Source organism: Eumetopias jubatus, unplaced genomic scaffold (genome assembly GCF_037043125.1).
Source record: "Eumetopias jubatus isolate StellerSeaLion01/CBP00866 unplaced genomic scaffold, mEumJub1_p1.0 scaffold_7, whole genome shotgun sequence".
Classification (NCBI taxonomy): Eukaryota; Metazoa; Chordata; class Mammalia; order Carnivora; family Otariidae; genus Eumetopias; species Eumetopias jubatus.
Genome location: NW_028274813.1, coordinates 10621678 through 10649389, shown reverse-complemented (window position 1 = coordinate 10649389; position 27712 = coordinate 10621678). Strand labels below are relative to the sequence as shown.

The following is a 27712-nucleotide window of genomic DNA, read 5'->3' as shown; positions in this document are numbered from 1 at the left end:
TGAGAGTCATGAATCCAAAGCAGATTTGGGGGAACACAAGCTGTTCATACAGGTGGTTCCAGAGGGGACCAGCCTTGCTCCCTGGTCATCCTTAGGCCCACCCAGTGCTCCTTCAGCTGCCCCTCCAGCTGGGGCCAGACTGCCAACGTCGGGGTCCACTTGAGACATCCGGGTGTGATGGAAGGATGCCACTCTGTGGCAAGCCGCTTCCTCTGCAAAATCAGGGCTTGTATTAGATCAGTGATTCCCCTAAGGGTGTGGATGGGCTGTATCTGGTTGGTTGGCTCGGGGAGCTTTTCAAAGGTAGAGGCTTAGGCCCCCTCCCTCCTGGAGGTTCTGGTGTAGTGGTTCTGGGATGTGTCATTTAGCAAATAGCCCAGAGAGATGGTGCTGTGCACAGGCAAGTGTGGGGATCCAGTGGGCCTGGAGACTTCCAAGGGCTGTCTCCTTCATTCTTTGGATCTCTCCCTCAGGGTCACGCCTGAGATAAACCATGTTTGTTGACTGATGCTGGGTCTTTCTGGGGCCAAAGATAAAGCATCCATCTTGCCCTTCACCACTGCCTGACTTGGTGCTTTCTTCCCTCTACCGGCAGAACTGAAAAATGATGGAACGTGCTCTTCCTACCTAGGAGAGCGTGAGCGCCGACCTGTGGGGTACCTGTGCCTGGAATTCTGTGGGGTGCTTTACTTCCATTCCGTAGCCATGTATATCCACCTCACTAGTCCTAACAACAACCCCGTAAAGCAGGTGTAACTGTCCCCCATTTTACAGAAAAGGAAACTGAGGCTCAAAAGGGTTAAGCAACGTGACCAATGGCTTCAGCAGGAATGCAAACCCAGGTCCGTGTGCCTTGCAGCCTGCTCTGGGGTTCAGGGAAGGAGGGGTCTCCTCCGTGCATATATCCGTGGGGAGTGGGGGGCATCTTTGGTTGGCCATATGTGCGGAGCCTGGGGCTTCGGGGGTCTGTCTCTTTGTCTCCATTCCACTCCCCGGGATGTCACTCTCATCCCCATTTCCCTCTGCCTTCGCAAACACAGCCAACACCCCCAACGTGCACAATCTGTGTTCTTCTCTCTTCTCTCTGCCTGATGGCAGGCCGTGTTGCCCAAAGTGTGTCATCTGGGGTACACTTGATGGAATTTTATGTGAAATGTTTTCTTTATTAATTGTAAATTGGCAATTTCAGCGAGATAGTGTGATGAATGTTTCCTTTTGAAAACAAGTTCATTTTAAATAAACATGTCTTCAAAAGAAAATATACTCCACAGTGAGAGTTATAGATGCCTACCATCAGGAAGGAGGTCTGTGAACGGTCAAAGTTTGGAAAACGTGGGTTGAGTGGATTTCACGGAGCCCTGTCATCCTTCGAGAGCAGCTGGGGTTCGGGATTCTGCCCTCCTGGGGGAGCCTTCCCTGAGCCCACCAGCTAGCGGTAGTGCTGATGCATGTTTAACCGCTGGCTCCTCGGGGGGGCAAAGGGAGCCCTGAAATGCATTCACCAATTTCCGTGGTGTAAATACTCTCACTGTGGCCAATTTCAGGCCGCCCTTGTGAATAGTTGGCTCCCGCGAGCTGGTACAAGCCAACTCTAGCACACCTAAGCTTCCAGCCCCTGCTAGTGTCTCTCCTCCAGGACTGCCATGGAGCTCAGCCTTCATGCTCTTTCATTACGTTATGCGATCATGTGTGTGTGTGTGCGTGTGTGTGTGTGTGCATGTGTGTGTGTGTCCTGCCCACCAGATCGCTCCCTGAGAACTTAAGCTTCTCCTGTTTTGCTCAAAGTGCCCAGCACATAGTAAGTGCTCAGGAAAGGCTAGCTATGAGCCTTGGCCCTCTTTATGTTATTGTATCGTTGGTACTATTTGTATTACTCTATGCATCCTCTGCCTGCTTCCTAATTGCCTGAGAGGTTATCTTTGCATCCCCAACAGAAATAGGCAGGAGGCCAGACTCATATCTGGCCCCCCGAGTGCAGTGCCTGTAGATGGGACATTTGTAGCCGCTGAGCTCTTGCCATCTACGAGATGTGTGACGTTGGGCAAGTCACTCAACCACTCTGTGTCTTAGCTTCCTCATTTGAAGAAATGTAGATAATAGGATCTACCTCCAGAGATTTGGTAAAAGGCTTGTTAACAGTAGTCAGGAGGGTGAAGTAAGTTGATAATGAAACGTGCTCTAGCTTGCCAACTGCTGGAGAGTCTCCTCCTCTCTACCTGGAAGGTGCCCTCCACCCCGACCCCTCCTGGGCCTCCCGAGTCCCGCGGGCGGGACACTTGCAGGCCCCGTTCCAGCAGCGGGGAGCCATGGAGCACGGGTGGCAGGGCCCGGGCTGACCTGTAGTTGCCCTTCTTGGAGGCGATGTGCAGCGGGAGCATGCCATCCTTGTTGGCCTTGTTGGCGTCGGCACCTTGCGAGAGCAGAAACTCTACCACATCCTCGTGCTCATTCTTGCAAGCCTCGTAGAGGGCGGATGCGTTGTCACTGGCCTGCGTGTTGATGTCGGCACCTGGCCAAGGAGAGACAGATCGAGGAGTGAGCGGGCGGTCACTGTCATGCGCTGCGCCAGCCACCGTGACACACGGGGTCATTCACCAGCAACTCCTGTCTGCAACAGTGAGACCCAGGGGGCCTCTTAGAGGCAAAAGCCTGCCTCGATGATGCTGGTGTTTACTGAGCACTTACTATGTGCCAAGCACCCTGCATGACGGGTGCCCTCTCTTTGAATCCACAACATAGCTTGTGCCATCGGTCACAGCTCTCACCGGCATGTGGCAGACAAGGACACCAAGGCACAGAGCACCTATACCACGTGGCCCAGACCACCTGGCTCATAAGTGCAGACCCAAACTTGAACCCAGATGGTCTGACAGTGGAAGCCCCGACAGATGATCTGATGGCAGAGGCCATGCTCTTCACCCTTGCTCCATGTGAAAGTGACCCAGGCCCTGTCCTGAGGAAGCCCCCTGGCTCGAGGAGCGTGCAGAGCCCCCTAATAAGGAAAGGCCCCAAGAACTTTAATAATTGGGATTTGTTCTTCTCTGCCTTCCATGGCAAGGAGTAAGGGAGGGATTGCTTCTGATCCCCTCTGCAGAGGGCACGAGAGCATGCTGGGAGGAGAAGAATCGAGCCAGCGACAGGCTTCATCAGCCTCATCCCCTACATCTTCTTCATCTCTTGCTGGTGAGGGAGAGACCCATGGGTTTCTCTGCAAAAAGAGGTACAGTCTCTTCACCAGTCTCTCCTTATTCTGGAAGGAGATAGAGCTGAGACAGCAGTGCAGTGTCAGTAGGGGCTGAAATCACAAGCATCTGTTAACCACAGCTGCGCTCTGCCTGGGCATTCTGCTTATCTCGGGCTTTCTGGTAATTTTCAATTGTGATAACTGACTTCTGGTCTAGTGGAAAGAGCACAGGCTTTTGTGAGCAACAAGCACCAGCGGAAATTTCTGTTTTGTGGCTTGCAAAGGCAGCCTTCGGGGCCTCAGTTTTCCCATCTGTTGACTGGGAATAATAGTACCTACTAATCAGGGTTACTTTGAGGCATAAATAAGATAAAATATCTATGGGCTGCTATGGGCTGGTTGTTTGTGTCCTCTCAAAATTCATATGTTGAAACCAAATCCCCCGTGAGATGGTGTTAGGAGGTGGGGCCTTTGGGCGGTGCGAAGGTTATGAGGGTGCAGTTATGCTCCTGAATGGGATTAGTGCCCTTTCCAAAGGGATCCCCAGGAGCTGCGTGGCCCCTTTCACCATGTGAAGACCCAGTAGGAGACCCAGGCTGTCTATGATCTAGAGACAGGCTCTCACCAGACAACAGATCTGCCGGCACCTTGATCTTAGACTTCCCAGCCTCTGGAACTGTGAGAAATAACTATCTGTGTTCTGGAAGCCCCCCAGTCCACAGTGTTCTCTTATAGCAGCCCGGACGGACTAAGACAATCTCCCAGCACAGTGCCTGGCACAGACAAGGTGCTCCTCAAAGGCCAGTCCTCCAGGATGGAGGGACCTGGGCACAGAGGCTGGCTTCACTCTCCACCCTGCGGGAAAGTTGGCCAATAGGTCCAGGCTCTTGAAGTCAGGCTCCCTGGAAGCCTGGACCCCGCGAGCAAAGCCGCCCGCTCTCACCAGAAAAATATTTGGACTTGAAAGTGGACTCAGCCCACAAAGGGAGCAGACCCTGACTCAGACCGTCGGCAGGAGAGCTGGACAGATGTTTGGAGTTGGCTTGTTCCCCTTGCCAGCTGAGCACCCTGCCCTCTGCCCAGCCTCCTTGCCTGGGCTCCCAGGACACTGCCTGGGCCCCTTTGTTCTCAAGCTGGTCAGTCCAGAGTTGTCCCCAGCTGCAAGGACATGCCCTGGATTTGTTTTCCCAACTGCTTAGGCATGTGCTGGGGAAGCGGGTGTTTATCCAAGCAGAGTCCCACGCTGGTAATTTTCGAGGCCCGCAGTGGCGTGGCGGAGCGCAAGAGGCGTTTGGCGTCAGGGGCATGTGGCCGGAATCCAGGCTCTGATTGTGACCAATCATCTAACCTCTCTGAGCCTCAGTCTCCTCATCTGCTGAATGGGATGAGGACGCTGCCCACCTCATACGGCTGTGGGAAAACCCCATTGGATCCGTGTTCCTGTTCAACAGTGTCTAGCACACAGCAAGTCCTCAACAAATCACTTCAGCTCAGCCCGGGGGTCTGTCGGGCTTTACTCCTGGTCCCTCTGTGGCTAGAGAGGGAGGCTCACTCCCCATGGAGAGAGAGAAAAGAAATCAAAGGTGTTCTCGGGGAAGAACAGAATAACGATGCTCTTTAGTCAAAAAAAATATCTCGGGGTGTATTCTGTTCATAATGCAGGCAATGGTATTTTATTTTCTCCTGTTGAGTGACTAAGATTTTTCCCCAGGCAAAGAGTGCCAAGACCCGGGTTCAAATCCCACCTCTTCCACTACTTTGTGGTGTGAACTGGGACAAATCACTTTCCCATCCCGGTCCCTGGTTTCGTCACCTGTAACACGAGAAGGTGACCTAAATGTTGTCTGAGGTTCCTTGTGGCCTTGAAGTATGACATGGTAGAGAGAGAAGTGGTTGAGGTGTCAGGAGACCAAGAGCCTGGCTCGTTCCACCACTAATTCGCTACGTGACTGTCAGTGAGTCACTTCCCCTTTCTGGGCTTCAGATTCCTCATTTGTAAAATGAGGATGTTGAGCTAGATTAGAGATGACAAACAGGTGGCACGTGGGCCATTCCCCACCCCCACCCCAGGTTTGTGTCTAATTGCAGGCATCACTGGTGGATCACTACACGTCTCCCACGGAGCCCAGAGACAGCCTCTGAATCCTTCTCAACACAGTGCTCCGAGAAGGTATTATCACTCGATCGGAGCGTATTTACAAGGTGACACCTAAACTTGCCTCCCCTTGGACGTCTGAGGTCCTACCCAGCTGTGCCCCTTCCAGCTGTGCTGCGTGACCCAGGGGCCCTTAGCACTCACCGTACTTGGCCAGGAACCTCAGGGCCTCCAGCTGCCCACTCTGGGCCGCCACGAACAAGGGGGTGATGCCGTAGGCATTCTTGGATTCCACCTTGGCGCCTCTGCTCACCAGGATCTCCATGACCTCCAGGTCGTTGCGAGAAACAGACTCATGCAGTGCTGTCCAGCCTCGGTTACAGCGGTGGTTGGTGTCCGCGTTGTGCTGCACCAGGATCCGCACTGCCTCCACGTTCTTGCGCTCACAGGCTGTGCCCAGGGAGAAGCCAGAGGGTCAGCAGGGCCCGGGCAGGACCTGGCCGGCCGAGACTTCACTCACTTATTTGTCCATTCACCCATTCATTCCCATCAGCCGTTCATTTGACAAATACCCACTGGGTCTGTACTGAGGTCCAGTCCCTGTGTTTTACCCAGGAAATACACCTAAAATAATAGCAATCCTAATAGCAATAAGATTTGCTGACGTATATAGCACTGATTATGGGCCAGGCGCTCTGTTCCAAGCACCTTACACAACCAGCTAATAGAATTCTCCCAATCACCCTCGAAGGATATCGTGTTATTATTCCTTTTCACAGAGGAAGAAGATGAGGCACAGAGAAGTTAAGCGACTTGCCCAAGGTCACACAGATAGTGACAGAACAGGGATTCAAGCTCAGGCAGTCAGGTCCAGGGTCTCTTCCCTTGGGGGGTTCCAGGGTGTCCCTAACTCGTTTCCCTCTTCAATGCTACCTACTGGAGTCCTGCACATTGACAGGGTCAGAAGACGGGGAAGAGTGCTGTCATACTCCCGCTCGAAACCCTTCCTCGAAGGCGACTCACTTAAATTGAAGTAACATATGTCTTCTGAGTACAGCTCATCAAGTCTTCTCAAGCTCCTCAAACCTGCCTGTTAAGCCTCATTGCTTCCTAGAACCTAAATGCACTGTTGGCCCTGGGCCGGGGTTATCACCAGGGGGGCTGGGCTCTCGTCCAAATTAACCACTTCTTTGAGTCGGTCAGGGGTGAGTGCGAGAAGGGACCCCAGGCAAAGCTCCCTACCCTCAAAGCCTTGTAAACCAGAGATCACGAAACCTTCCTGAGAGGACCCTGTGGGAGTACCGGGTGAGGCGGTGTGTGGAACGCTCTAGCACAGTGCTTGGCACATGGGAGGATTGCACGCAGCACCAAGGGCCTAAGCTGTGGCTGAGAATTGCCCAGTGTTCGGAAGCTCTCTCCGGGACAACTGCGTCTCCAGGTGATGGCTCTGGTGTCCAGGTAGATGTGGCTTCTGAGAGACACTTCCACTTCGGGTGTGCAGTGGACCCAGTTACCAGATACGCAGTTCCTGCTTCCCCTGGAATGTTCCAGGTACTGGATACCAGGCACATGGGTAAATCAGGGATTTCTGTAGTGTTTCAAGGTGCAAAGGTCCTATCATATTTGGAAGTCCCAAGGCTGATTGCTTAAGCGTGTATGCATGATCTGAATGCTTCATAATGTCATAGTTCAGCGTGTGTTGCTGACAAAGAGCTCCCTGAGTTTAAAGCCCAGGTCTGCCCCTTGTTGGAATATGTGGAATCCTGGGTGCCTCGTTCCATGTCTCTATGCCTTGGGTCCTCATCCGTAAAATGGGGATACCTCCCGTGTAGTGCCTGTCTCATACATAGATGGATATTAGGGTTAAGTTAAAGAACAGTGCCTGGCACATAGTAAACACTCAGTAAATGCCAGCTATTATGATCATTCAGATTTTGACTCTGGGCACTTGCTAGAGATGCCAATGTCCTTGGATGATGTATTGAATGAGCTAGGAGTTTCCAGGTTTTTGAAACATCCCAGAGGTACACATTTTCTTTCATACCTCTTTGCCTCTGCCTCTGCTGTTCCCTCTGCTTGTTCAGCTGCTAACTCCCTCCTGTTCCAGCTCAGCTCAAGCACCCCCTTTTGTGGGGGCTCACCCCCAGCATTAGAGTCCTCCCCCATGCTCCCACGTGCATCATGCTGAGCTCTCTGCTGCTATTAGCTGGTTGTTATGTTGTCTGTGTGTCAATGCTCACTGGGCCGGGAGAGTGCATGGGCACAGGTCATATCTTTTTGTTTCTAAGGCCCTCAGCGCTCCTCAGGGTGCCTGGCCCATGGGAGGACTTCGGATGTATGGCCCGAGTAGGTGCATGAATGAACGACTCAATTATACAAGTTATACACCTGCACGAGGCTGCCCCTTCAAAGGAGACCCCTGGCTGGGGTCAATGCTCCCAATTGCCCACCTACTCTCTGGAGCCTTCCCCAGAGAAGCCCACCCTGGGGGGCTCACCTTTGTAGAGCGGTGTCTCTCGGGACTTGTTGGAGATGTCAGGCTCAGCCCCAGCCTGGAGCAGAGATCGGAGGCAGTCCAGGTGTCCCCTGCACGTCGCCAGGTAAAGGGCCGTTTCCTCCTGCAAGGTGCGCTGGTCGATGACTCCTGGGTATGCTGGGAAGAACAGACGGGAAGTTCATGAAGGGGGAAGATACCCCCTCCTCCCCAACACAAAGGTAACCCCAATTTCCACCCAATTCCAACGACAGACATGTGTGGCATCCACCTAAATTTACCACCCATCCTCTCAGCCCTGGTCTCAGTTGCTTTCACAGGGCTGTTTCAGCTTCCCAGTCTTATTAACTCAGCTCAGATTCTGCCTCCTCCGGGAAACCTTCCCTTGGTTGAGCCCCTCCCTCTCTGAATGACCCTGTCCTTCCCTTACATTCCCACCAGCCACAGCCAAAAGCTCTGTCTCATACAGCTGTTTCTGCCCCAGCACATGGTGGTGGGCTGTCTGGGGTTCATGCTGCCTCAGGGCAGAGCTCACTCCTGTCTGCAGGTGTTATCCATATACATCTGTCTTGGGGGGAAGCCGAGGCTCAGAGAGGGTTTGCCCAGGTTCCCACAGCTGTGGGGGATGGCCTTGGCAGGGCATAGGCGCAGCTGTGGTATTTTCCACACCACATCAGTCCCTGGAACATTCTGGAGCAAGCTGGCAGTGGCTCTCCCAAAAAGTCAGCCCTCCCTCATTCCTTTTCTAGGAATTAGGCTCTCCTGTCCCCGAGAGGCCTAGAGAGGTGGCAGCCGGGTGGGTGGGGACAAGTCACTTTCTTCTCCCAGCTTGGTGATTTTAACTCTGCCGTGGGGGTGATAACCTTGCCGTGCTCCACCACCCCCACCAAGATTTGTGGGGCAAAGAACACGAAGCTCCAGGAGGAAGGAGCCTCTGCCCTGGGTCCGGTTCCCGCTTCTGGCTGCTCCCAGAGCTGCCGCCTCACCTTGCTGCAGCGCCTTCAGGCAGCTCAGCTGGCCGTAATAGGCCGCCTCGTGCAGTGGCAGCCAGCCCTCCTTGTTGGGCTCTGCGAGATTCTTCCCCGCCTTGATCATAGCCTTCAAGGCCTCTTCGTCCCCTTCCTTGATGGCCTTCAGCACGGGGTCCACAGGCCTGCGACAGCAAGGGGCGGGTCACTCCTCAGGACCAGAGCAGGGCAGAGGTGGGGCCAGGCAGCCAGTCTCCCAGAGACGCAGGACGACCGGCGGCTGGGGGCAGGGCTAGCCGTAGGACCCCTCGGTCCTTCTTGCCCCTGCTGGTCTGGAACAGGTGCTCAGGCCCCCTGCAGCCAGCCGCCTCCTCAGTAAGGACAGTAATCCTTCCTAACCCATATGGGTGTGCCCTGGAACTCGGCCCCGACCTTGGCCCTGACCTTGGCCCCTCCAGCTTATCCGTCCATCATCTATCCATCACAGCTTCCTCAGGCCTGTCAACCTCAGCCTGGGGGCCCAGGTCGGCCTCTCCCTGGCTCTCGTCAGAAGCCCTCATGTGACTGCTGGCCTTTACAAGTCTCTGAATGGTTGTTTGACTCCTGTCTGTCCCCCGCTGGACTGAATTCCAAGAAGACAGGAACAGTGTCTTTCTTTCTTTCTTCTCTCATGATTCCACGCTCAAGGCCCAGCTCGGTGTCTGGTCCATAAGAAGTGCTCAATAAATATTTGTGGAAAGAAAGAGAAAGTGGAAAAGGGAGAGACGGAGGGAGGAAGGAAGGAGGGAAGGGGAATGGGAGGGACGGAAAAATTCAGAACCTAGGAACCCCAACAATTACTTCACTCCTTCATTTCTTTTATTTCCTTCTATTCCCAAAATGATGGCCTCTCCCCTGTGAGCTTTTTGCTTGTTTCTTTGGGAATTTTTAAAATATCTTGCTCAGGGGCGCCTGGGTGGCTCAGTTGGTTAAGCGACTGCCTTCGGCTCAGGTCATGATCCTGGAGTCCCTGGATCGAGTCCCGCAGCGGGCTCCCTGCTCGGCAGAGAGTCTGCTTCTCCCTCTGACCCTACCCCCTCTCATGTGCTCTCTCTCTCTCTCATTCTCTCTGTCTCAAATAAATAAATAAATGAAATCTTTAAAAAAATTTAAAAAAAAATCTTGCTCAGGGGCACCTGGTGGCTCAGTCCTTTAAGTGCCTGCCTTCAGCTCAGGTCATGATCTCAGGGTCCTGGGATCGAGCCCCGCATTGGGCTCCCTGCTCCGTGGGAAGCCTGCTTCTCCCTCTACCCCTCCCCCTGCTCATAATCTCTTTCTCTCTCTCAAATAAATAAATAAAATCTTTTAAAAAATGAAATAAAATATCTTGCTCAAAACATTCTTTGCGTTTGCCTCCTTTGAGCATTTGGAGGACATACTGGCCTATAAAAGTCACTGTGGGGGCTCTGATCAAGCCTTGCCAGGGTTTGGTCCCCCCGTGAGCATTCCTAGATCTGGGGCACTTCCATGCCCTTAGCTCCAAGTGGGTACCCTGCAGGGAAAGTCTATAAGAAACGGGCTGAAACATGGCAAGCTTGTTCACTTCCACAGATGGAAACCGGGGGTCTCTTTTAGACAGAGCTCCTTGGTGGCCAAAAGAGAATTAGGGAACCCCTCTGTCCCTGCGGCTTGCAGGGCTGCATCTAAGGTTACACCAAGACCATGTCTATGACGAGGACGCAGGCATGCAGTGCCAACCTCCAAAGGGATGCCCTTCAAGCAGCTCGGAGACCAGAGTCCCTCAGAGGGGCGCTCTTTCCAGCAAGCATCTCTCTGGGGTCTTCCCAAACCGCCCCCCTCCTTTGCTCCTCACCCTTTATCTTCACCCCCAGAACGTTTAGCTGCTGAAAGACTTATATACTTGAAGGATTAATAAATTTGAAGCCTTCACAATTTAAAGCTTCTGAATATCAAAAAGATTTCAGGGCTAATGCAAATGAAAACTTCTTTGCTACTTTGTTCATTCATTCATTCATGCATGCGTGCACTGAGCTCCCTTCCCTCCATCCTGGAATCAGTGAGGACCAGGACCTCTGTGATTCCTAGATCTACTCCTGGGGAATGTTCTGCATAAGTGGTCCCATTTTCCAGATGGAGGTGAGACTGGAGGCAGGTCTTGTTCCCAGGGCCCTCACCCACGTCAGGGGCCGGGCTAGGCCCCGAGGGTCTATGGGCCAGCCCCTTTACCCTCCCAGCTGCTTCCTCCGTGGTGAGCGGCACTTCCTCCTGACTCTCAGCCTCTCTGGTTATTAATAGCTTCAGAGCACAGATGCTGGTTAAGTTACAGACCCGCGAGCATGATGGGTAACTGACCAGATAATCCCTGAAGTCCCCATCAACACCATCCCTACCACCTTGATGGGGGTCTTCTTACAAGCGGCCAGAGCAGCCCCTGCTGGTGTCAGGAGAAGCCCCAGTGGGTATGTATCCCGTCTCCCCCGGAAGGTCTCCTGTGGGGCCCTGGCTGAAGAGGAAGAGCGGAGGGCTGGCTGCTTTTGTGGCCTGGGGGGGTGTCCAGTGCGTGAGAACGCTCCTGGGACCTGCCGCTCACCTTGGGTCTCGTCCAGCTCTGGTGAACAGACCCTGAAGCTCTGTGAGTTCAGCCCAAGCCCCGCCCCGAGGGTGGGGGAAGCTGCTGGGGGTGTCACACCGTCCGAGACTAAGGAGCTGGACGGGACCCGAGAGGCCACTCTGTCCTCTCCAACCTTGTCTCACAGAGAAGGGAGATTCAGAGAGGGACAGCGACTCCCAGGCAGCCACACAGGAAGGGGCAGCAGCGCTGAGAGCAGAGCCTGGGTCCCCCTTTTCCAGACTGTCAGAATTCCACCCACAGCACCAAGGAAGTGGGGGTGACAGGGTTTGAAAGGGCTGGGAAGAGACGCAGAACACTGGCTAATTGCCTCCTCCCCTCTCTGCAACATAACTGGAGCGAGGAAATAGGGGTTCCTGCGATGGGGCCCCTCTTTTGCTTTTGGCTGCTTCTGGGGTTAATACAGGGGAGCAGAGAAGGGGGATGCAGCTAGCCCGGCACCCTGGGGCCAAGCAAACAGAACCCCTCCTGCAGCTCGGATTAATTCTGGATTTTACCACCTGGCACGGAGCAAATAAAGGCAATGAGGCAAAACAAAACCCATGGGTGTGAGCGTTGTGGATATGCTCCGATATCCCCACGGTGACGCATGGGGGAAACTGAGGTAAATAGAATGCGTGGCCGACTCATCAGCTTCAGCTCTGAGCTCCTCTGGGCCTCTGGGGTCCTGGGGCCTTCTCCCAGGGGGCTGCGCCATCCCCCGGGGCCCACTCTGGGGGCATGGAGGTGTAAATCACAGGCACAGGCCTGGCTGACAGTTCCTTGAGGAGATGAGTCTGTGAGCGCAAAGCCCAGCTCAGCAGGAGCAGCTGGGGCTCAGGGGGACACACCTGGGAGGGGCGTGCCTGGGAGGTCCCTCCAGAATGCTCCCCTTCTTGGGGCTTGCGGGCCTGCTTCCCACTCCCCACTCCCCACTAACCCTAGTTGGAAGGGTGAACTTGGGCAGTCTCGGGGCCCGGGCCGGGGGTCACTTACGCCAGCTGGGAGTTCTTGTATTTCTGCATGACCCCTTGGAACAGGCCCTTAGGGGCCGAGGCGGGCGGGTTCTCTGGAGGCACAGTCGACCTGGAGGGTGCAGGGCAGGCGTGAAAGAGGGAAAAATACTCTGCATATGAGAAGCGGGTCATGGTCGGAGGCAGGATCAGGGATGGAGGGCTGGCGAGGGGAGAGACTGACGGACAGACACAGGGCTATGAACCAAAGCAGATGGCCGGTCGTCTCTTGTGTGCTGGACACAGCTGCTGTGTCTCTGGATTATTTTTGGCCCTTGGAGGAAGCCCTGGGAGATTTAAATGACCATATAAGACAACAATGAGGTTAACCTCATCCCCACCCCTAGGCCCCCTCCCCAGCCAGCTACGCGGGAGGCAGATAGGAAGCAAGGTGACATTCTTCACCCGGGAGGATGTGAGAAGGGGTCAGCAGCAGGTCCCAGGATGAAAGGGGCTCAGTCTTGGGCCGGCCAGGCTGGGTCCCAACGGGGATGGGCAAGAGGTTCTTGGAGGTGCGGGGGACAGGGGAGCATAACTGGGGAAGCCAGACCAGGTCTGTACTCGCACCTCCTCCTGGCCAGGTCCCCGTTGGAGGGTCCTGCCGTCCCAGGGGCAGGAACTAACGGTAGGGAAGTTAGAGCAAACGGCCGTCACGGCCAGGGCAGGAGTCAGACGGACACGGGTTCAAATCCAGGCTCTGGCATATCCTGGCCGTGGTTACATCAGACAGGTTGAACTTTTCTAGGCTTTAGTTCCTTCCCTGTAGAGCCCGGTGTGGGAAGACCGAGGAGGCTGGAGCCGGTGAGCTCAGCTGGCGTCCGGGCACAGGGCTGCTCGGCACGCGTCCACCGTTAATTGTCTCATTATTTTGCTTCTCTGAGCCTCAGTTTCCCACCCCCTTGGGCTCTGGTGAGGATGGGAGGGGTGAAAGGAGGTGTGGTGGCCACTCCACATATCTGACTGATGGGGGTGACTGTGAGGATGGGGCATGTGGCCCGTGCCGACCACACTCGTGGCAGCTCAGGCCCTGGTGCCACGGACACCGCAGCAGGCCTGGCCTGGTGTCCTGCACCCTGCAGGGGTGCCCCATGGGATTGAGCAGGACACTGCTACCGGTGGTGTTTGGAGGTGCCAGAACTGTGACCCTGACAAGGACCCCATGCTCTTCCAAGACGGAGCAGAACTTACCGATTTTGTGGATACCCTCGGCAAGGGCCAGGGCATGGGGGAAGGGGTGAGTGAGCAGAGAAGGAAAGAACACGCTCTCCTTTGCCTCAGCCACCTGGGGGCGGGGGGGCCGCAGGCCGGCCCCCTTCACCGCCTTCATCTTGTCTTTGCCTTCCTCTGTGCCCCTCTCCGTCCCCTCGCGACCAGCCACCTCCTCCTGAGCATCACTAGCCTGAGCACGACACCTGCGTGCGCTTACTCATTAGTCCTCTAGAGTGGGTGCCAACATCCCCGCCCTTTAGAGATGGGGAAACTGAGGCCCCGAGAGGTGGGTCACGGCCCCGGGCTCACACGAAGCCGCAGCTGGGAAGTGAGCCGAGCAGAGGCCTACGTGTCCGTCCGCAGAGCTCCTGACGCCACCCCTGCCCCACAGGCCTGGGGTCTTGCTGCCTCTTCATCCTCCCTCCCGCTTTAAGGCCTCCATTCTGACAGGCCCTGCGACTTAGAACAAGCCCCTGCCCCATGTTGTGCCTTGGTTTCCCCATTTGCAAGGGGCGCAGGGGGGACCAGAACGGGGTTTTCCTCACCGCTGTGGTAGTTGTGAAGCCTTTGTCGAAATGAGCTCACGTGGGAACTGTGTGTCAGGCAGATCTAAGAGACCACATCCTGGGAAGGGGGGCGCAAAGCCTGGCCCCGCCAAGGCCCCTCTCCATCCCCCCCCCCGGAACGGAGAGCGTGCTGGAGGTGGTGGAAGGCAGCCTGGGGCCAGGCCCAGCTCACAGTCCCTCACCCCGTGGTCTTGACGAAGCCCTGGCTCTCAGGCCGCACAGGATCCCGGGGTCCTGGCCACTGCGCCATGGCCCGTGTGTGGCCTCCTGTCACTTACTGTTGTTAGGATGTTTCTAGCATGGTGATAAGCTCCCATAAAAACGCATCACACCACCCTAAAACCAGGTCTGTCTCTAATGACCAAATAACAACAACAAGACGGTGCCGGCAAGGGTGGGGGGGGTGACAGCAGCGGTGATGGTCACGTCCCTCCCCACCGTGCAGGGCACGGCCTCACTTCCAGCCTCCCCACCAGCTGGAGGCAGGCAGAGGCTGTGTTGTTCTCGCTTTGCAGAGAAGGAAGCAGACAGACCGAGTTCCGTGCAACGAGAACTCCCCAGTCCCTGCTGGGGGCAGCGGGGGTGTCCCAAGACTTGTGCTAGCGCCTGAGATGCAAATCTCAGATGTCCAGAGGCCAATGGCGTGGGAAACAAGGACACAGACAGCCATAGGCCGCAGGATAGGCGGTGGGGAGAGAGCAAGAGCTCCCCTGGGAGCCCTGCAGTGGGTGTTAACTTGGCTTTAGGGGCAGGTAGGGCAGGTGCCTAGAGCCCCGAGTGCGGAGCCTCATGCTGGAGGGGGAGCGAGTCCTAATCCCGTCCAGGCTGCAAGGCCCCACTCCACCTCGGCCCTGAGCAGGGGCATTCCCAGCAGAGAAAACCACCGCGGCTGAGTCATCAGAGGTGAGAGGAACCTGGCAGGATGTGGGCGCGGGTCATGCCCTAGAAGAGGCCCAGGTAGGGCCCCGGTCCTTCATGTGGGCGGGCAGGTCCGGGGTGGGGGCTGTTGAGAGAGCATCGCTGTCACCCAGCTCCCAACAGCCCTGTCCTGGAGTTCAGCTGGCCCCTACTCCAGACACGGGTCAAGCTCGGTGCCAGTGGGGAGAGGGGCTATGAAGACAAAGCCCCCTAACTTCTCAGTGAGCCGCCAGCCTCAGGAAGGGCATAGAATTGGGCTGGACCTGGCTGAACACCGGAGGCAAGCAGGCCTCTTAAAGGGGGAGACAGCTAAGGAATACAAGAGTCTGCCCCTCGCCTGCCACCCTCTATTTGTCCCCTCCTCCGGTCCTCATGCTAAGCCTACAACAATACAGGACTCAAGTACAGCACCTGGCACACAACAGGCACTTGATACATTTAAACAAATGAAACAAAACAAACAAAGCCTTCCAAGGGGTAATAGCCCAAATGGTAAACTCGGTTTTGTGTGGCGCCGTGGCAGGACCTCAGATGCCCGGAGAAGGAGCACCCGGCCCTCCCAGGTGAAGAGAGGAAGAGCCGCACGTGGTCCAGCCGCCTCCACCCCCATTCCCGCGGGTCTCTGGAATCGGCCTCCTACCTGCTGGCCAAACCACTCTTTCTGGGCCAGCCAGAGAGGAGTCCCATGTAGAGGAGAATGTGAATTCCAGACTGCAGCAACTTCTGCTCCCTGTCCATAGCTGGGATTTGTTGGGTGCTTGCCATGTGCCCAGCCTAGTGACAGAGGTACATGGCACAAAGCATTTCCTTTCATCCTCTGGTCCACTCTGTGAAGGAGACATAATTGGCTCCCTTTTGCAGAAGAGGAAACTGAGGCTCAGAGGTTTGCTTCTTCTAACCTGCTTAGCGAAATCCTGTTCACCCTGCAAAGCCCACCTGCTCAACTAAGTGAATCGACCTGCTCTGTGTCCCTCTGAAACTGAGGCAAGCCTCTTTGCTGAGGCCTTCCTGTTGGGTCATTATGTACATCTGGGACCCTCATTAGACAGCAAACTTGGGGAGGGTAGGGGTGAGGCCTGATTCACATCCAGGTGCCAGGAAGGCAACTTGCTCATCACAAGAACATGGTAGGTGTGGGCGGCTCAACTTGAATTATTTGCAGCTGTGCACACATCAACCCAAACAAGTCCTTACTTCATGCTTTCCTCCTTTGTCTTCTTAGAAATGTAACCTTAAAAAAATTCAGAAGTTTAAAGACTGGGAAGACCCAGCTTCCTGGGCCCACTCTGGCTGGTCCATCAGTGTAACCTTGGGCTCCCTATTTCCTGACTGCATGAACCCTCCTTCTCTCTGGGATGGAAAATTGGGTCTGCCTTTCAGGCAGCTCTCTCTTAGTGCGCCAAGGCTTGGCAGATGATCCCTACGCATGTTTCTGACTTCATCTCTTACATTGTGGTGGGAGAGAAGCAAGTTGGAAATAATGGCTTTAGAAGGGCACATTATATTTCCTCTGGGATGCTGATCTGGCTTTCATGTCTAGGACCCCCAAGGCTCAGTTGACCTTTATGTCTACAGCCACCATTTTGGTCATAAGATAACAATAAATTATATTTGTAGAGCATTTTATTGGTTTCAAAATGCATTTATTTGCCTAAAAAACATTTCTTGGGCACCTACAGTGATCCAGGCTCTTTGCCAGGCACTAGGGATAAAAAAGTGAGAAATATCTGCTTCCTGTCCCCAGAGAAGTCATATAGTATAATTGGGGACACTCTCAAGAGGCCAAATAATGCCTTCCTAGAGTGACACGAAAGCTTGTCCACGAAACAGAGGCAGTCATGGTGTGGGCACTCGGGGTGCTCGGGGAGGAGGTAGAGGGAGGTCGATTGAAGCTGTGGGGTGTGAGGGAGGCACCCACATTCTACTTGCTTTGCCTAAGAACCCTGCAGGTTGGGCTAGGCAAGGTTTTGTTGTTGCCATTTTAAGGAAAAGCCTGTTAGGGCTCAGAAAGTTTAAATAACGTGCCTGAGGTCACACAGCAGTAAGTGACAGAGGAAGGCCTCCAACCTCCAAGTCCTCTATCCTCTGCCTCTCTGCTGCCTCTTCATTCACATTCCTTTATTCATGCATTATTCCCTCACTGAGAGCTATTTGGTGTTTGCTGCGGGCCAGGCGCTGTCTGGTAGGCAGGAGCCTTCACAGGAAGGAAGATGGGTAAGGCCTCTGCTCTCGGCGCCAAAACAAAGACATAGAAACTGTAAGTTGGGGTGATGAAGGAAACCGCCCCGCCAAGAGAGCGAGAAAGGGGGCGACCTGCCTGACCTGGGATGGTGGTCAGGCAGGATTTGCCGAGGAGGTGACATGAAATCCGAGACAGCCCCTGGGATGTGTATGATGTCCTGTTCCTAAACCTGCTCCGGGGCCTTTGGATGGAAACTGTGATATGTGGGGGTAAAAGGGACAAAGAACTCTATCGGGTCCTGTACTTTCTGAAATGCCGCATCTGGGAACGTGAGCACGAGCCAGGGTGTCTCTTGTTGCTGGAGACCCTGAATCTCTGTGGCTACGAGGTGGCTGAAATGAGACCCAAACCCACTTCCACGTGGAGAGGGAAGAGGAACAGAAAGAGGCCTTTGCAGTATGGGCAGAGCCGGTTATGTGTCTGAACTTCAGAGCTGGGGGCAGACGTTGCTTCTGTTTCTGGCCCCGTGGAGTGCACGTGCATAAAACGGGCACAGAAATGGCCTCGCTGCATGGCTTAAGGATTAACTGAGTGGCTGTGTGCTGGGCATATGGGAAGCCCTCGGTGTGCATCTGGGGGAGGAGGGATCGGCTCCCTCAGCAGGACCCATCTTCTTCCAGAGATGGAAGGGCAGAACTGAATCGGGGAGGTTTCAGCGCACATCCAGAGTGAGAAGATGCACGTTGAACCCTGTACCCTACATTACTTGCGCCTGGAATTTAGGTGAGGGCTGCACGACCCTGGGTAAGTCATTTTCCTTCTCTGTGAGAGCTTTTTTCTCAGGAGGCTGGTAAGAGTTTGCGTCCCATGTTGGGTCTCTGCTTCCTCACCCATCAGAGGAAGGAAGAGGTCAGGACCCGGACCTCATGAGTTCAACTCAGTGCTAATGTAAGTGTCCCCAGGATTCCCCGGGAGGCTCCCACACTGGGGAGAAGGCTGCAGATGCCCCAGGGTGAGGGGGATGCTCTTCCTCTCTATCTGATCCCCTCCTGAGAAAGAGGAACTTGTGGTCTGACTGAGGCTGAGGCAGCCAGAAGAGGAACCAGGGCCTCCCAGAGCACTGGCCATGAAGAGTCCTTGGCTCTGCATCCTCGCTTCTGTTTCTCAGGCTGGGTTCCAGAATGGGACCCCCTCAGGGGCAACTCAGTAACCTGGAGCCTTCCTACTTCCTCCAGCCGCCCAAGGAGGCTACCTGCCTTCCCCTTTAGGAGGGGCTGCTCGGTGTGGGGCATCCCAGGCTTTTGCCCCATCTGCCTGGCAGAGGAGGTCCAGCCTCAGCAAGGGCTAAAGTCACTTGGGGAACTCCCGGTGGGTACCATCAGGGGACAGGGCTGGGATGCACAGCCACCCACCTGCATCACTGTCAGCTGGGACTGGACATTAGAGATGGTCTGTGTGTTGCTGAGAGAGCTTAAGGGACTTGCCCAAGGCCACATAGCAAGTCAGCTGGTGGCTGGAGATGATGAGATTTGAGGCCCAGGTCCCAAGGCCACAGAACACAATCATCCAGCAACTCCCTTCCCTCAGCCACCCACCCCCAAATACATACTTGACTTGGACTCAGTGATGAACAAAAGCGTTTTTAAAGGTATCTATTTCCTTTCTAAAAGCATTTTAAGATCCAATGCTTAATTACCTCTCTGGGCTCCCACCTCCTACAAAGAAGGTACCCTCTGGATCTGCACTGTCCAGGACGGTAGCCACTGGCCACATGTGGCTAGTGAGCTGTTGAGATGCGTCTAGTCTGAATTGAGATGTTCTGAGAGTGCAGAATACACACTGGATTCCAAAGACTTGATGTTTATGACATGTGGAAATGATAATATTTGAGACCTAAATTAATTTCACCTGTTTGCCTTTACTTTTTAGCATGGCTATTAGGATATTCAAAATTGCATATGTTACTGCAGGTGTGGCTCGCGTCCTATTTCTATGGGCACAACACGGGGCTGCCCTAGGTGGTCCTGCCACCGGAATGATGAGGTCACGCTGAGATGGGGGAGCCAGAGCGAGGAGATAGGGTGGCTTTGCCAGGCAGATGTCACTTGCTTCTCAGACATGTTTTCCCAGGGAGGCTGCATAGATAGGATTGGGAGCTCTGCTTGGACTCGGAACATCAGCTCCACAGCATTCAAACATAAAGCCAGTGGTACAAAGCCAAGCCATGCCCTTGGCAACCAGATCGTTCCAGTCTCTGCAACACCATCTACCAGCTGTGCAGCTGCTGACTAGTTACTACCCCTGAGCTTCAGTTTCCTCGTCTATAAAATGGGAATATAGCACAGAGCCTCCTGGAAGGTCCTCAAGAGAGTTAAACGAGGTCAAGTGGGTAGAGCACCTACCGCGGTGCTTGGCACCACCAAAGCTCGGAAGGGTTTAGATAAGAAATGTAAGTCATTAAGGTGTAAAAATGTACCTTACAGACCAGGAGACTTTGGTCTTGGGTTAACAGTGTTTGCGAGCTGCACCTTACAGGGGCCCCAGTTGGCCTCTCCTCGCTCACCTGGTCCATGGGTAGAAATGGGCGGGTTGGCGGTTGACACGTGTGGACGCAGTGGCCTCAGCAGTGGTTGGGCCCCGAGTCTTGTCAGCCAGGCTCTGCTCGATGGCCATCTGGACCAGCTCATCCTCACTCAGGCTGCTATACAGACTGTATTCCTCATGCCCAATGGCACGCTGTCTGCCCCGAGCACTGATCTCCGTGGTCATCCTCTCTCGCCTCTCACCTTGGCCCTGAGAAGAGACACTCCATGAGGAGGAGGAAGTGGCAAATCAGAAAGCCCTGTGAGGAGACCAAAACCATCCTGGTCACTAACAGTTTTGCAAGAGAGTTATGTTTAGCAACAGGGAATGCTGTGCTTTCCTCTGGCAAGCTCACAATCAGTTTTTATCCACTCATGTTGTCATTTGAACCACCCAGCCACCCATTCATCTACACATCTATCCATCCACTCATCTACTCACCAATCTACCCAACTCTCTCACTATCCAGCCAATCATTCACCCTCCTCTCCATTTATTCATTCTCCCATGTGTCCACTTGTCTACTATCCACCCATTTACCCATCCACATCTGTCCATTTACCCAATGACCTGATCATCCATCCATCCAACCATTATCCATCTCCTGATCTATCTGCCCACCTACCTGTCCATTTATCCATCCACCCCCCCATTCATCCATCCATCCATCCATTCATACCTCTACCTACCCAACCTACCATCCACTCATCCACCATTCATTTTTCCATTCCAGACAGCTTGTCTACACATGCATGCATGCTTCATTAACCGAGAGATTACTTAGTGAGCGCCCACTTTGTGTCCTGCACTCCTCTAAGCACTGGGGACACAACAATGATACCAAGGGACAAATATCCCTGACTTCAGGGGGCTTACACAACAGTGCTTACACTCCTTCCTTCCAGTTATCCGACAACATCCTATGCTAGCATCTCGCCTCATCTCTGTGCTGTGCTAGGGCTGAGAATGTTGGAGATAAATCAGACATGGGCCTGCCGCTTCAGTATGCATGATCTAGTTAAAATCAATCATGACAGTAACTTGCCATGTGAATTCCAAGGACTCCCTTCCTTACAAAAAAGTGCCTCAGGGAGAAATGAACTTTGGTTGAATCAACTGATTTTAGGAAATGAAGTAACCTCAACTAAGCCTGCTTTTTGTTTTGACTGGCTGACATGCAGTGTGACTGTAGGTCAATGGTTCATAGCCCTAGCAGGACATGAGAACCACATGAGGCCATTTAAAAAATACCCAAAATACCAGTGCTATAATTTGGTTTGTTTGGCAAATATTCACTCCCCTCTCCTTGGCGGCAGGGTATCTCCCCTCCCTTTCCCACTGAGAGTGGGCTTGGCCATGTGACTTGCTCTGGCCAATGAATGTTGGGGGCACGATAAAGCAGCCCCTTAACAGGTGCTTGGGTGTGGGGCTTGCCCCTCTGCATCGCCAGAAGAGCTCCCCACTGGAGGCACCGCCCGTTAGCTGGGCCCCAGAGTGAACCGACCTGGGGCAGCCTGAGCCCAACCTGCACAGGGGAGCCCCACCCAGCAGACCCAGCACCCTGAAGCCTACGTCAGCCCCTCTGTGGTGACCTGCAGCCTCAGATCATGAGAATCAGTGCTTATTTGGGGTGCTCTGCTACCCAGCATTCTTGTGGCTCTAGTTAATTGACCCCCAAAAGGCTAGGCCAGGCACTTCACAAAGAGGATATCCAAGTGGCCAATAACCAAACATAAGGATGCTTGACTTTCTAAGCGTTTGGGAGAACACTCAAATTAAGATCCTAATACAGTACTACTGTCTACCCAACAGCATGGCTCAAGTGGAGGGGGCACCTGGGTGGCTCAGTCAGTTAAGTGTCTGACTCTTGATTTTGGCTCAACTCATGATCTCGGGATCATGAAATTGAGCCCCACATTGGGCTCCTGGCTGGGCGTGGCCCCTGCCTGAGATTCTCTCTCACCCTCTCCCTCTGCCCCTCCCCCGCCCCACTTGCACACACTCTCTCTCTCTAAAAAAAAAAAAAGAATGGCTCAAGTGGAAAAGATGAGCACTAAGAAGTGTTGGGGAGGATGTGGGGCATCGGGAACGCTCACCACCACTGGTAGGAGTGTCAGGTGGTAAAACCACTTTGGAAAATTGACGGTGTTTGCTAAAGCTGAACCAACACAACCTGTGACCCCAAAATTCCACTCCTAGCTCCCTGGCCAAGAGAACCATGTACATGTGTTCACCATAAGACAAGTTCAAAAATATTCATTGCAGCGCTACTCATAATAAAACCAAGTGGAAACTACCCAAATGTCTACCAGCATTTGAATGGATTACTGCGTTTTGGTATACTACCACGAGAGTGTGTACCAGTGAAACAGATAAAGTACCACTGCTCATCGCAGGATGAAGCTCACACAACCGTAGTGAGCAAAAGAAGTCAGATAATGAAGAATATATGTACATAATTCCATTTATGTAAAGTTTCAGGCAGACTAAACTATGGTGGACCTTTGGTGGTTACTAACTGGGAGGAGACATGAGGGAGACTTCTGGGAAGCCAGTCACGCTGTATTACCTGATCTAAGTGGCTCCATGATTGGTTGGCTCCCTTTGTAAGGAACCTGTTCAAGTATGATTTGTACACTCCTCTGTGAGCCCATTATCCTGCAATAACACATCTACTTAAAAGGTAGGGACACCTGGCTGACTCTGTCAGAAGAGCAAGTGACTCTTGATCTCCGGGTTGTGAGTTCAAGCCCCACATTGGGTGTGGTGCCTACATAAAAAGAAGAAGAAGAATTTTAAAAAGAAAAATAATAATTAAAAAGTATATAAAATAGGTTCTAAAGGGTATTGGTGCTTGGACCCCGCCTCAGACCAATTAAGTCAGAATCTCTGGGAGTGTGGCCCAGCTATTACCCCTCTTTGAAAAGCTCCTCGGGTGCCCAGGAACCACCACTTTGGAGAAGGATCAATCATAAAGCAGGAGTAGAGATGGGACTCCTGTTGTGTGGGGGTGGGGCAAGGGGCGCGACCTGACACCAGGCTAAGCCCTTGATAGATACTCTTCTAACTCTGGTAACAGCCCTAAGAGCAGCAAGTCTTGCTCTATAAAACAGCGGCAAGGTTATTATTAAGCAGATCTGGGCTTTCCAAGCACAGCGAGAGGAGACTGTGGGTGTGAAGACAGTGGATTAGCAACACGACGGCATCCGGGACAGAAGATTCTGTGCCCTGCCGCAGTCTGCCTGGTTATCAATCATTGCCCTCTGTCTGCTTCTCTGCACCCATTCTGGCGGGCTCAGGCGCGGACTTCCTCCTGCCCACCCCAGCGGTGGCCTTCATGTGGTGTCCCAGCCCCACCCACCCATCGTCCCCTCCGTGTCCCACACCGCAGGCCTCACCAAGTCCTTCCTCTACCTGCACCCATGGCCCGGGCCTCCCGGCCCGTCGAATCTAGTTCTCACTCTCCCTTCAGCCTCTACCTCCGCACACCTGATCTTCCAGGTAAGGCAAAGACACACTTTTCCCCCAACCCACCTGCGGCTCCCACCCCAGGGCTCTTGCTCGTCCTGTGCTGACCCGTCTCCTCCCTTTCTAAACTCTCAGAATCCCTCCTCGCTCCTCAAGACCCAGAGCAAGTGCCTCCTCTTCCAGAACGTCTTCTGGACAGCCCCAGTCCAAGGCCTGCTTGGAACCCCTGGGGCCTCCAGGGGCTCCTCCCTTACCCCCTTTGCAGTGCCCCAAACATTGCCTCCAGGGGAACCCTCCCCCCAGGAGGCATCTGTAAAATGGGACAACAGTGACTGTGACCGTTCCTTGAGTTAGCACATGCAAAGCACTCAGAGCAGTACCCAGTCCATCCGTAGTCAATGCTCCTCTAAGCTGGGCCTCCGTTTCTACATCTGTGAAATGGGCATAGAAACATGGCCCTTTCAGGGCTGTGCTGAGGATTAGCATTGGAAGAGTGGCTTCTTCCCCACCCCCCACCACCAGTTCTTTCCCTCCCCACAAGTCCCGGCTGGCTGACAGCCAGGGTCTGTCTGGGAAATGGCAGTGGGGTCTGGGCTCCTGTGCGTGGGGTGGGGTCTCTGGGGCTGTTTGGGGGGTTACAGTGGGAAGAGTGGCTCCTGGAATGTCTTACTGGAAAACTGATGGTAGGGGCATGGCCAGGAAGGCAAGGGACAAGGAGGGGGACCGACAGCCATCCTCCGGCACACCAGGCTCCCCTTCAGCTGGGGACCTGGGAGAGGAGTGTGAGCCTGGACAGTCTCCTTCCCGTCCTCAGGCTGTTTGTAGATGGAGCCCTGCTCATCCACCTTCCTGTCCCTCTTGCCTGTCGCCTGGCTAGTCATTCTTCCAGATGCAGTTCAAGCATCTCCTCCACCAGGAAGCCCCCTGATCTGATGTCGGAGGCATCCGGAGCTGCGTCCCATTGCTCTAACGGCCTGCTCTGGACCTATCCTCCCACTGAATCTAGAAACTTCTAAATTGCAGGACTGTGTGTGTCACATTCGTGTCATGACCCCAGGACATAACCCAAGGCCAGATACACAGTAGGTATGTATGAAATGTTGGCTGAATGAATGAATGAATAGCACAGCTATTATCGAGAAGATTACTGTGCCTGGCAGGTGGGGCAGCCGCCGGTGTCCCACCGCCTGGGTTCGACCCTGGCTCTGCCCCCTACTGGCTGGGCGACGGGGAGCCGGTTACTCCCACCCCGGGCTGTCTTGGGGGGCCCCCTGGGACCCCTGCAGAGCCCTGCTGAGTGGGTGCAGGGGCCAGTAATGGGGTCAGCGCCGGGGAGGGAGGGAGGTCTCCAGGCATTCCCCAAAGCAGCCGGGGTGCAGGATGGATTCTGCCCACTAATTCCACATCGTCCGCTCCCCAGGGCCCCTCCTGCCGCCTCCTCCCTTCCTGCTCACACCACCTGCTGTCCTCCGGGCTGTGGAAGGAGTTACAACCCCTCCACTCTCCTCTCAGTCCCGGGCTCAAGTTTATGAATGAGGGGGCCGCCTACAAGTGACCGTTGTGGGTATTTAGTGAGCACTTAGTTCATTTACGAGGGCCGGCCATGTGGTAGGTGCCACGTAAGTATTCCGGTTAGGGTCACATGTGACTCTCAGGGGCGAGAGGGGAGCGTGGACTTTTCAGTTTAGCTCTTACACGACACACCGTAGTCAGACCCATCTGTCACCACAGATCACAGCGGGTATTTGCCGAACACCATACTGCCTTCCCTTGTGGTTCATTTATGGTCTCACATGCGTTGTTAGTTTGAGCCACGAGATAAGTCTGTGGTATTATTAGTCCCACTCTACAGATGAAGAAACCGAGGCACACCAGGGAAAAACTGACAAGAAAGAGACTAGAAGCTGCCGCATCTGACTTGACCCTTATCTTCACCCCGTGTAAACAACAGCAGAGGCCTGTGGTTCTGTGGGTTTGAGGAAAGGCCTGGAGTCCCACTGGAGACAGACGGTGTGTATTCAGAAGGACTTGGTGTATATGGGCATTTGGGGATACAGGCACATCTACCTTACATATGCATATATGTAATACGCACTCCGTCCATCTGCCAACTTCAAACAGTTCCCCTCTCTCCTCGGCCCCACGCGATCCTGACAGCCAGCTGCAAGTGGGGACTCGGCCCCCAGGGTCCTTGACCCTACTCCTTGCAGTGCTCAATACCTTCTGTCAAAACTTCTCTCTCTGATCTGTCGTTCCCCCAGGCTGCAGAGGGGTCCCAGAAAATCTATGGAAACTCTTCCAGCTTGAGGGCTCGTGGCTGTGAACAATTAAAATGTTCTCTCCCCTTCCTGGGTCTTACTGCTTTAAAATCCCCATCATGGGGCGCCTGGGTGGCTTGGTTGAGCATCTGCCTTCGGCTCAGGTCATGATCCCAGGGTCCTGGGATGGAGCCCCGCATCGGGCTCCCTGCTCAGCGGGGAGTCTGCTTCTCCCTCTGCCTCTGCCTCCCCCCCACTCGTGCTCTCTCTCTCAAATAAGTAAATAAAATTTAAAAATAAATAAAATCCCAATCATAAAAACAGCTGGTGCTCTTGGTCTTTTTCATGCACTGCACCCTTTGACCCTCTCAGTACCTGGTGTGGGTGGGGTAGGACTCTTCCCATTGTGCGGACGGGAAGACTGAGTTGTAACTGGCACATGGGTTGAGAACGGGCCTGCCTGCCCTTCTTTTCTTTGGACCCTCTGACAATGAGTATTTAGGGCAGTGGCCAGGGGTCACTCACTCTGGAAGTTTCTGCTCTGGATAAGAGGTGAGCAGCCTTGGGGAGATGCGGGATGGAATCCAGGCCACCTTGCTTGCCCCCTCCCCACCCCCCGGAGGGGCTCAGGTCAAAGCCCCAGGGTGGGTATTTGCTGTGGGGCCGTGCTGACAGGCCTCACAGCTGCTGGGAGTTCGGGCCTTTTGTTCAGACTCTAAAGATTCTAAGAAGGCCCGCCCAACTCTGCTAATCCCAGAGCCCTTGCTGCTGGTTTCAAGCTCCTGGCTTTCCTCAGGCCCGCGTTCAGCTTCCAAGGTTGGGCCAGGATTGCTGGAAGTTACGGAGGGGAACTGCTCCCGGCAGCACACTTAAGCCAAACCACCCCCCAACACAGGCACTCTCCCCATTGTATGGAGGGAAAGCTGAGGCCCCCCGGGAGAGGGTCCGGGAGTGGCCACGGTCACCCAGGTGGGACTCTGCCCAGTGGATGATGGGTCAGGGGAGACTGAGGCTCCATCTGAGGGGAGGCGAGTGCTCCTTGCCGCCCTGAATCTGCGTGAGGCGCTCCCAGCGGTCCCGGGACCCTGGCAGCAAGCCTTTGCCTCAGCCTCCCAAATGGAAGGCTCTTCTCTCACCTCCTGCCCAGCCCGGCCCTCCACACCCCTCCTGGCCCAACTCCCTGTGCTTCTCCTGCGGCAGCCAGGCCCTTCAGCGGCGCTCGGCCACCTATAGGTCTAGGTGCCGGATTCCAGACCCCAACCCAGTTTCCGCCCAAGGCTCAATGAATGCGGGGCTCTGCACCGGTGCGGGAAGCCTGGGGTAGGGGTGAGAGGGGCAGGGCTTCTGGTGCCGCTCTGAGCCTCTGCAGCCCAAGCGCAGCCTTGCCCAGCCCTGTCCTGGGCGCCGGGAGAGCGCGGCCCCCGGGGAGCAGGAGGTTCTGGAGGTTCTAACTCCAGGCCACACAGTGGCAAGGTGCCGTGAGGACAAGAGGGCCCTCCCAGCCCTGCTCCGCTCACCTGGGCCCGGCTGCAGGGCTGGCTGGACATCTTTAAATTGGGATCCCACCAAAATCTTTTTCCCTTCTGTTTTTTCCCTCCTCTCCTGCCTTTATTTCAATCTTCTCCTCCTCTCGGCTTGCCTGCGTTTCCTCACTCTTTGTCTACCCCTCTGCTTTGTGTCCCTTTCTTTAAAAAATCGAGCAAACTGGGACTCAGTTCACTTTGACGTCACCCCCCGCCCCCCCCGGAAACCTCTCCCTCCGCTGCAAAGCTCTTAAGGCTTCCTTGATATTCCTGGGTATTCATTAGTCCAAGAGATGGTGCTAAGGATAAAAATGATACAAACCAGTCCTGGGACAACCATCTCCTCTGGGCAGCCTGACCCTCTGCGGCTCAGAAGTGGGAGGACACTGGGCGGGTCCAGAGATATTTTTGTGCCTCCTTCGGGAAAACACTCTTGGATCTAGCCTGTCCACAATGTACGGGAACTTTGTTACACTCCGACTGTGCCAGGGACGGGGCTGTTTACTGCTGTGCTGGGCCCCAGGGAGGCCGTGGCGTCGAATGCGGACACCAGAGGCCAACAGGCCGGGATGGGATCCCCGACTCCAACACGTCTTAGCTGTCTGGCTCCAGGCAAGACCCTGAACCTCTCAGAAACTCAGTT

The 27712-nt window shown here is 54.5% G+C and overlaps 1 protein-coding gene and 1 long non-coding RNA gene across 4 annotated transcripts in view; one reads left to right on the top strand and one right to left on the bottom strand.

Annotated features, from left to right (window-relative positions):
• ASB2 (ankyrin repeat and SOCS box containing 2) overlaps positions 1-20032 on the bottom strand; it is a 28761-nt gene extending 8729 nt beyond the window's left edge. Inside the window, exons 1-6 of one of the 2 annotated variants that reach the window (XM_028098718.2) lie at positions 19801-20032; positions 12346-12435; positions 8760-8926; positions 7777-7932; positions 5484-5729; positions 2338-2509 (exon numbers count right to left, since the gene is read on the bottom strand). In XM_028098718.2, coding sequence (XP_027954519.1) covers positions 2338-2509; positions 5484-5729; positions 7777-7932; positions 8760-8926; positions 12346-12435; positions 19801-20006 — 1037 coding nt within the window. In that variant the 5' untranslated portion in view covers positions 20007-20032. Of the gene's footprint in view, positions 1-2337; positions 2510-5483; positions 5730-7776; positions 7933-8759; positions 8927-12345; positions 12630-19800 lie in introns of those variants that run through there. The other variant, XM_088024474.1, reaches the window with a different exon arrangement.
• Positions 11021-25850, top strand: LOC114205333 (uncharacterized). Of its 2 annotated transcripts, none has more exons than XR_003608374.2 (3): positions 11021-11200; positions 17918-18041; positions 24312-25850. It is a non-coding gene; the product is annotated as an uncharacterized LOC114205333 (long non-coding RNA). The 2 variants fall into 2 exon arrangements; XR_015768469.1 differs by having other exon boundaries at positions 17918-24374; positions 24709-25850.
• Positions 25851-27712: the final 1862 nt, after the last annotated feature.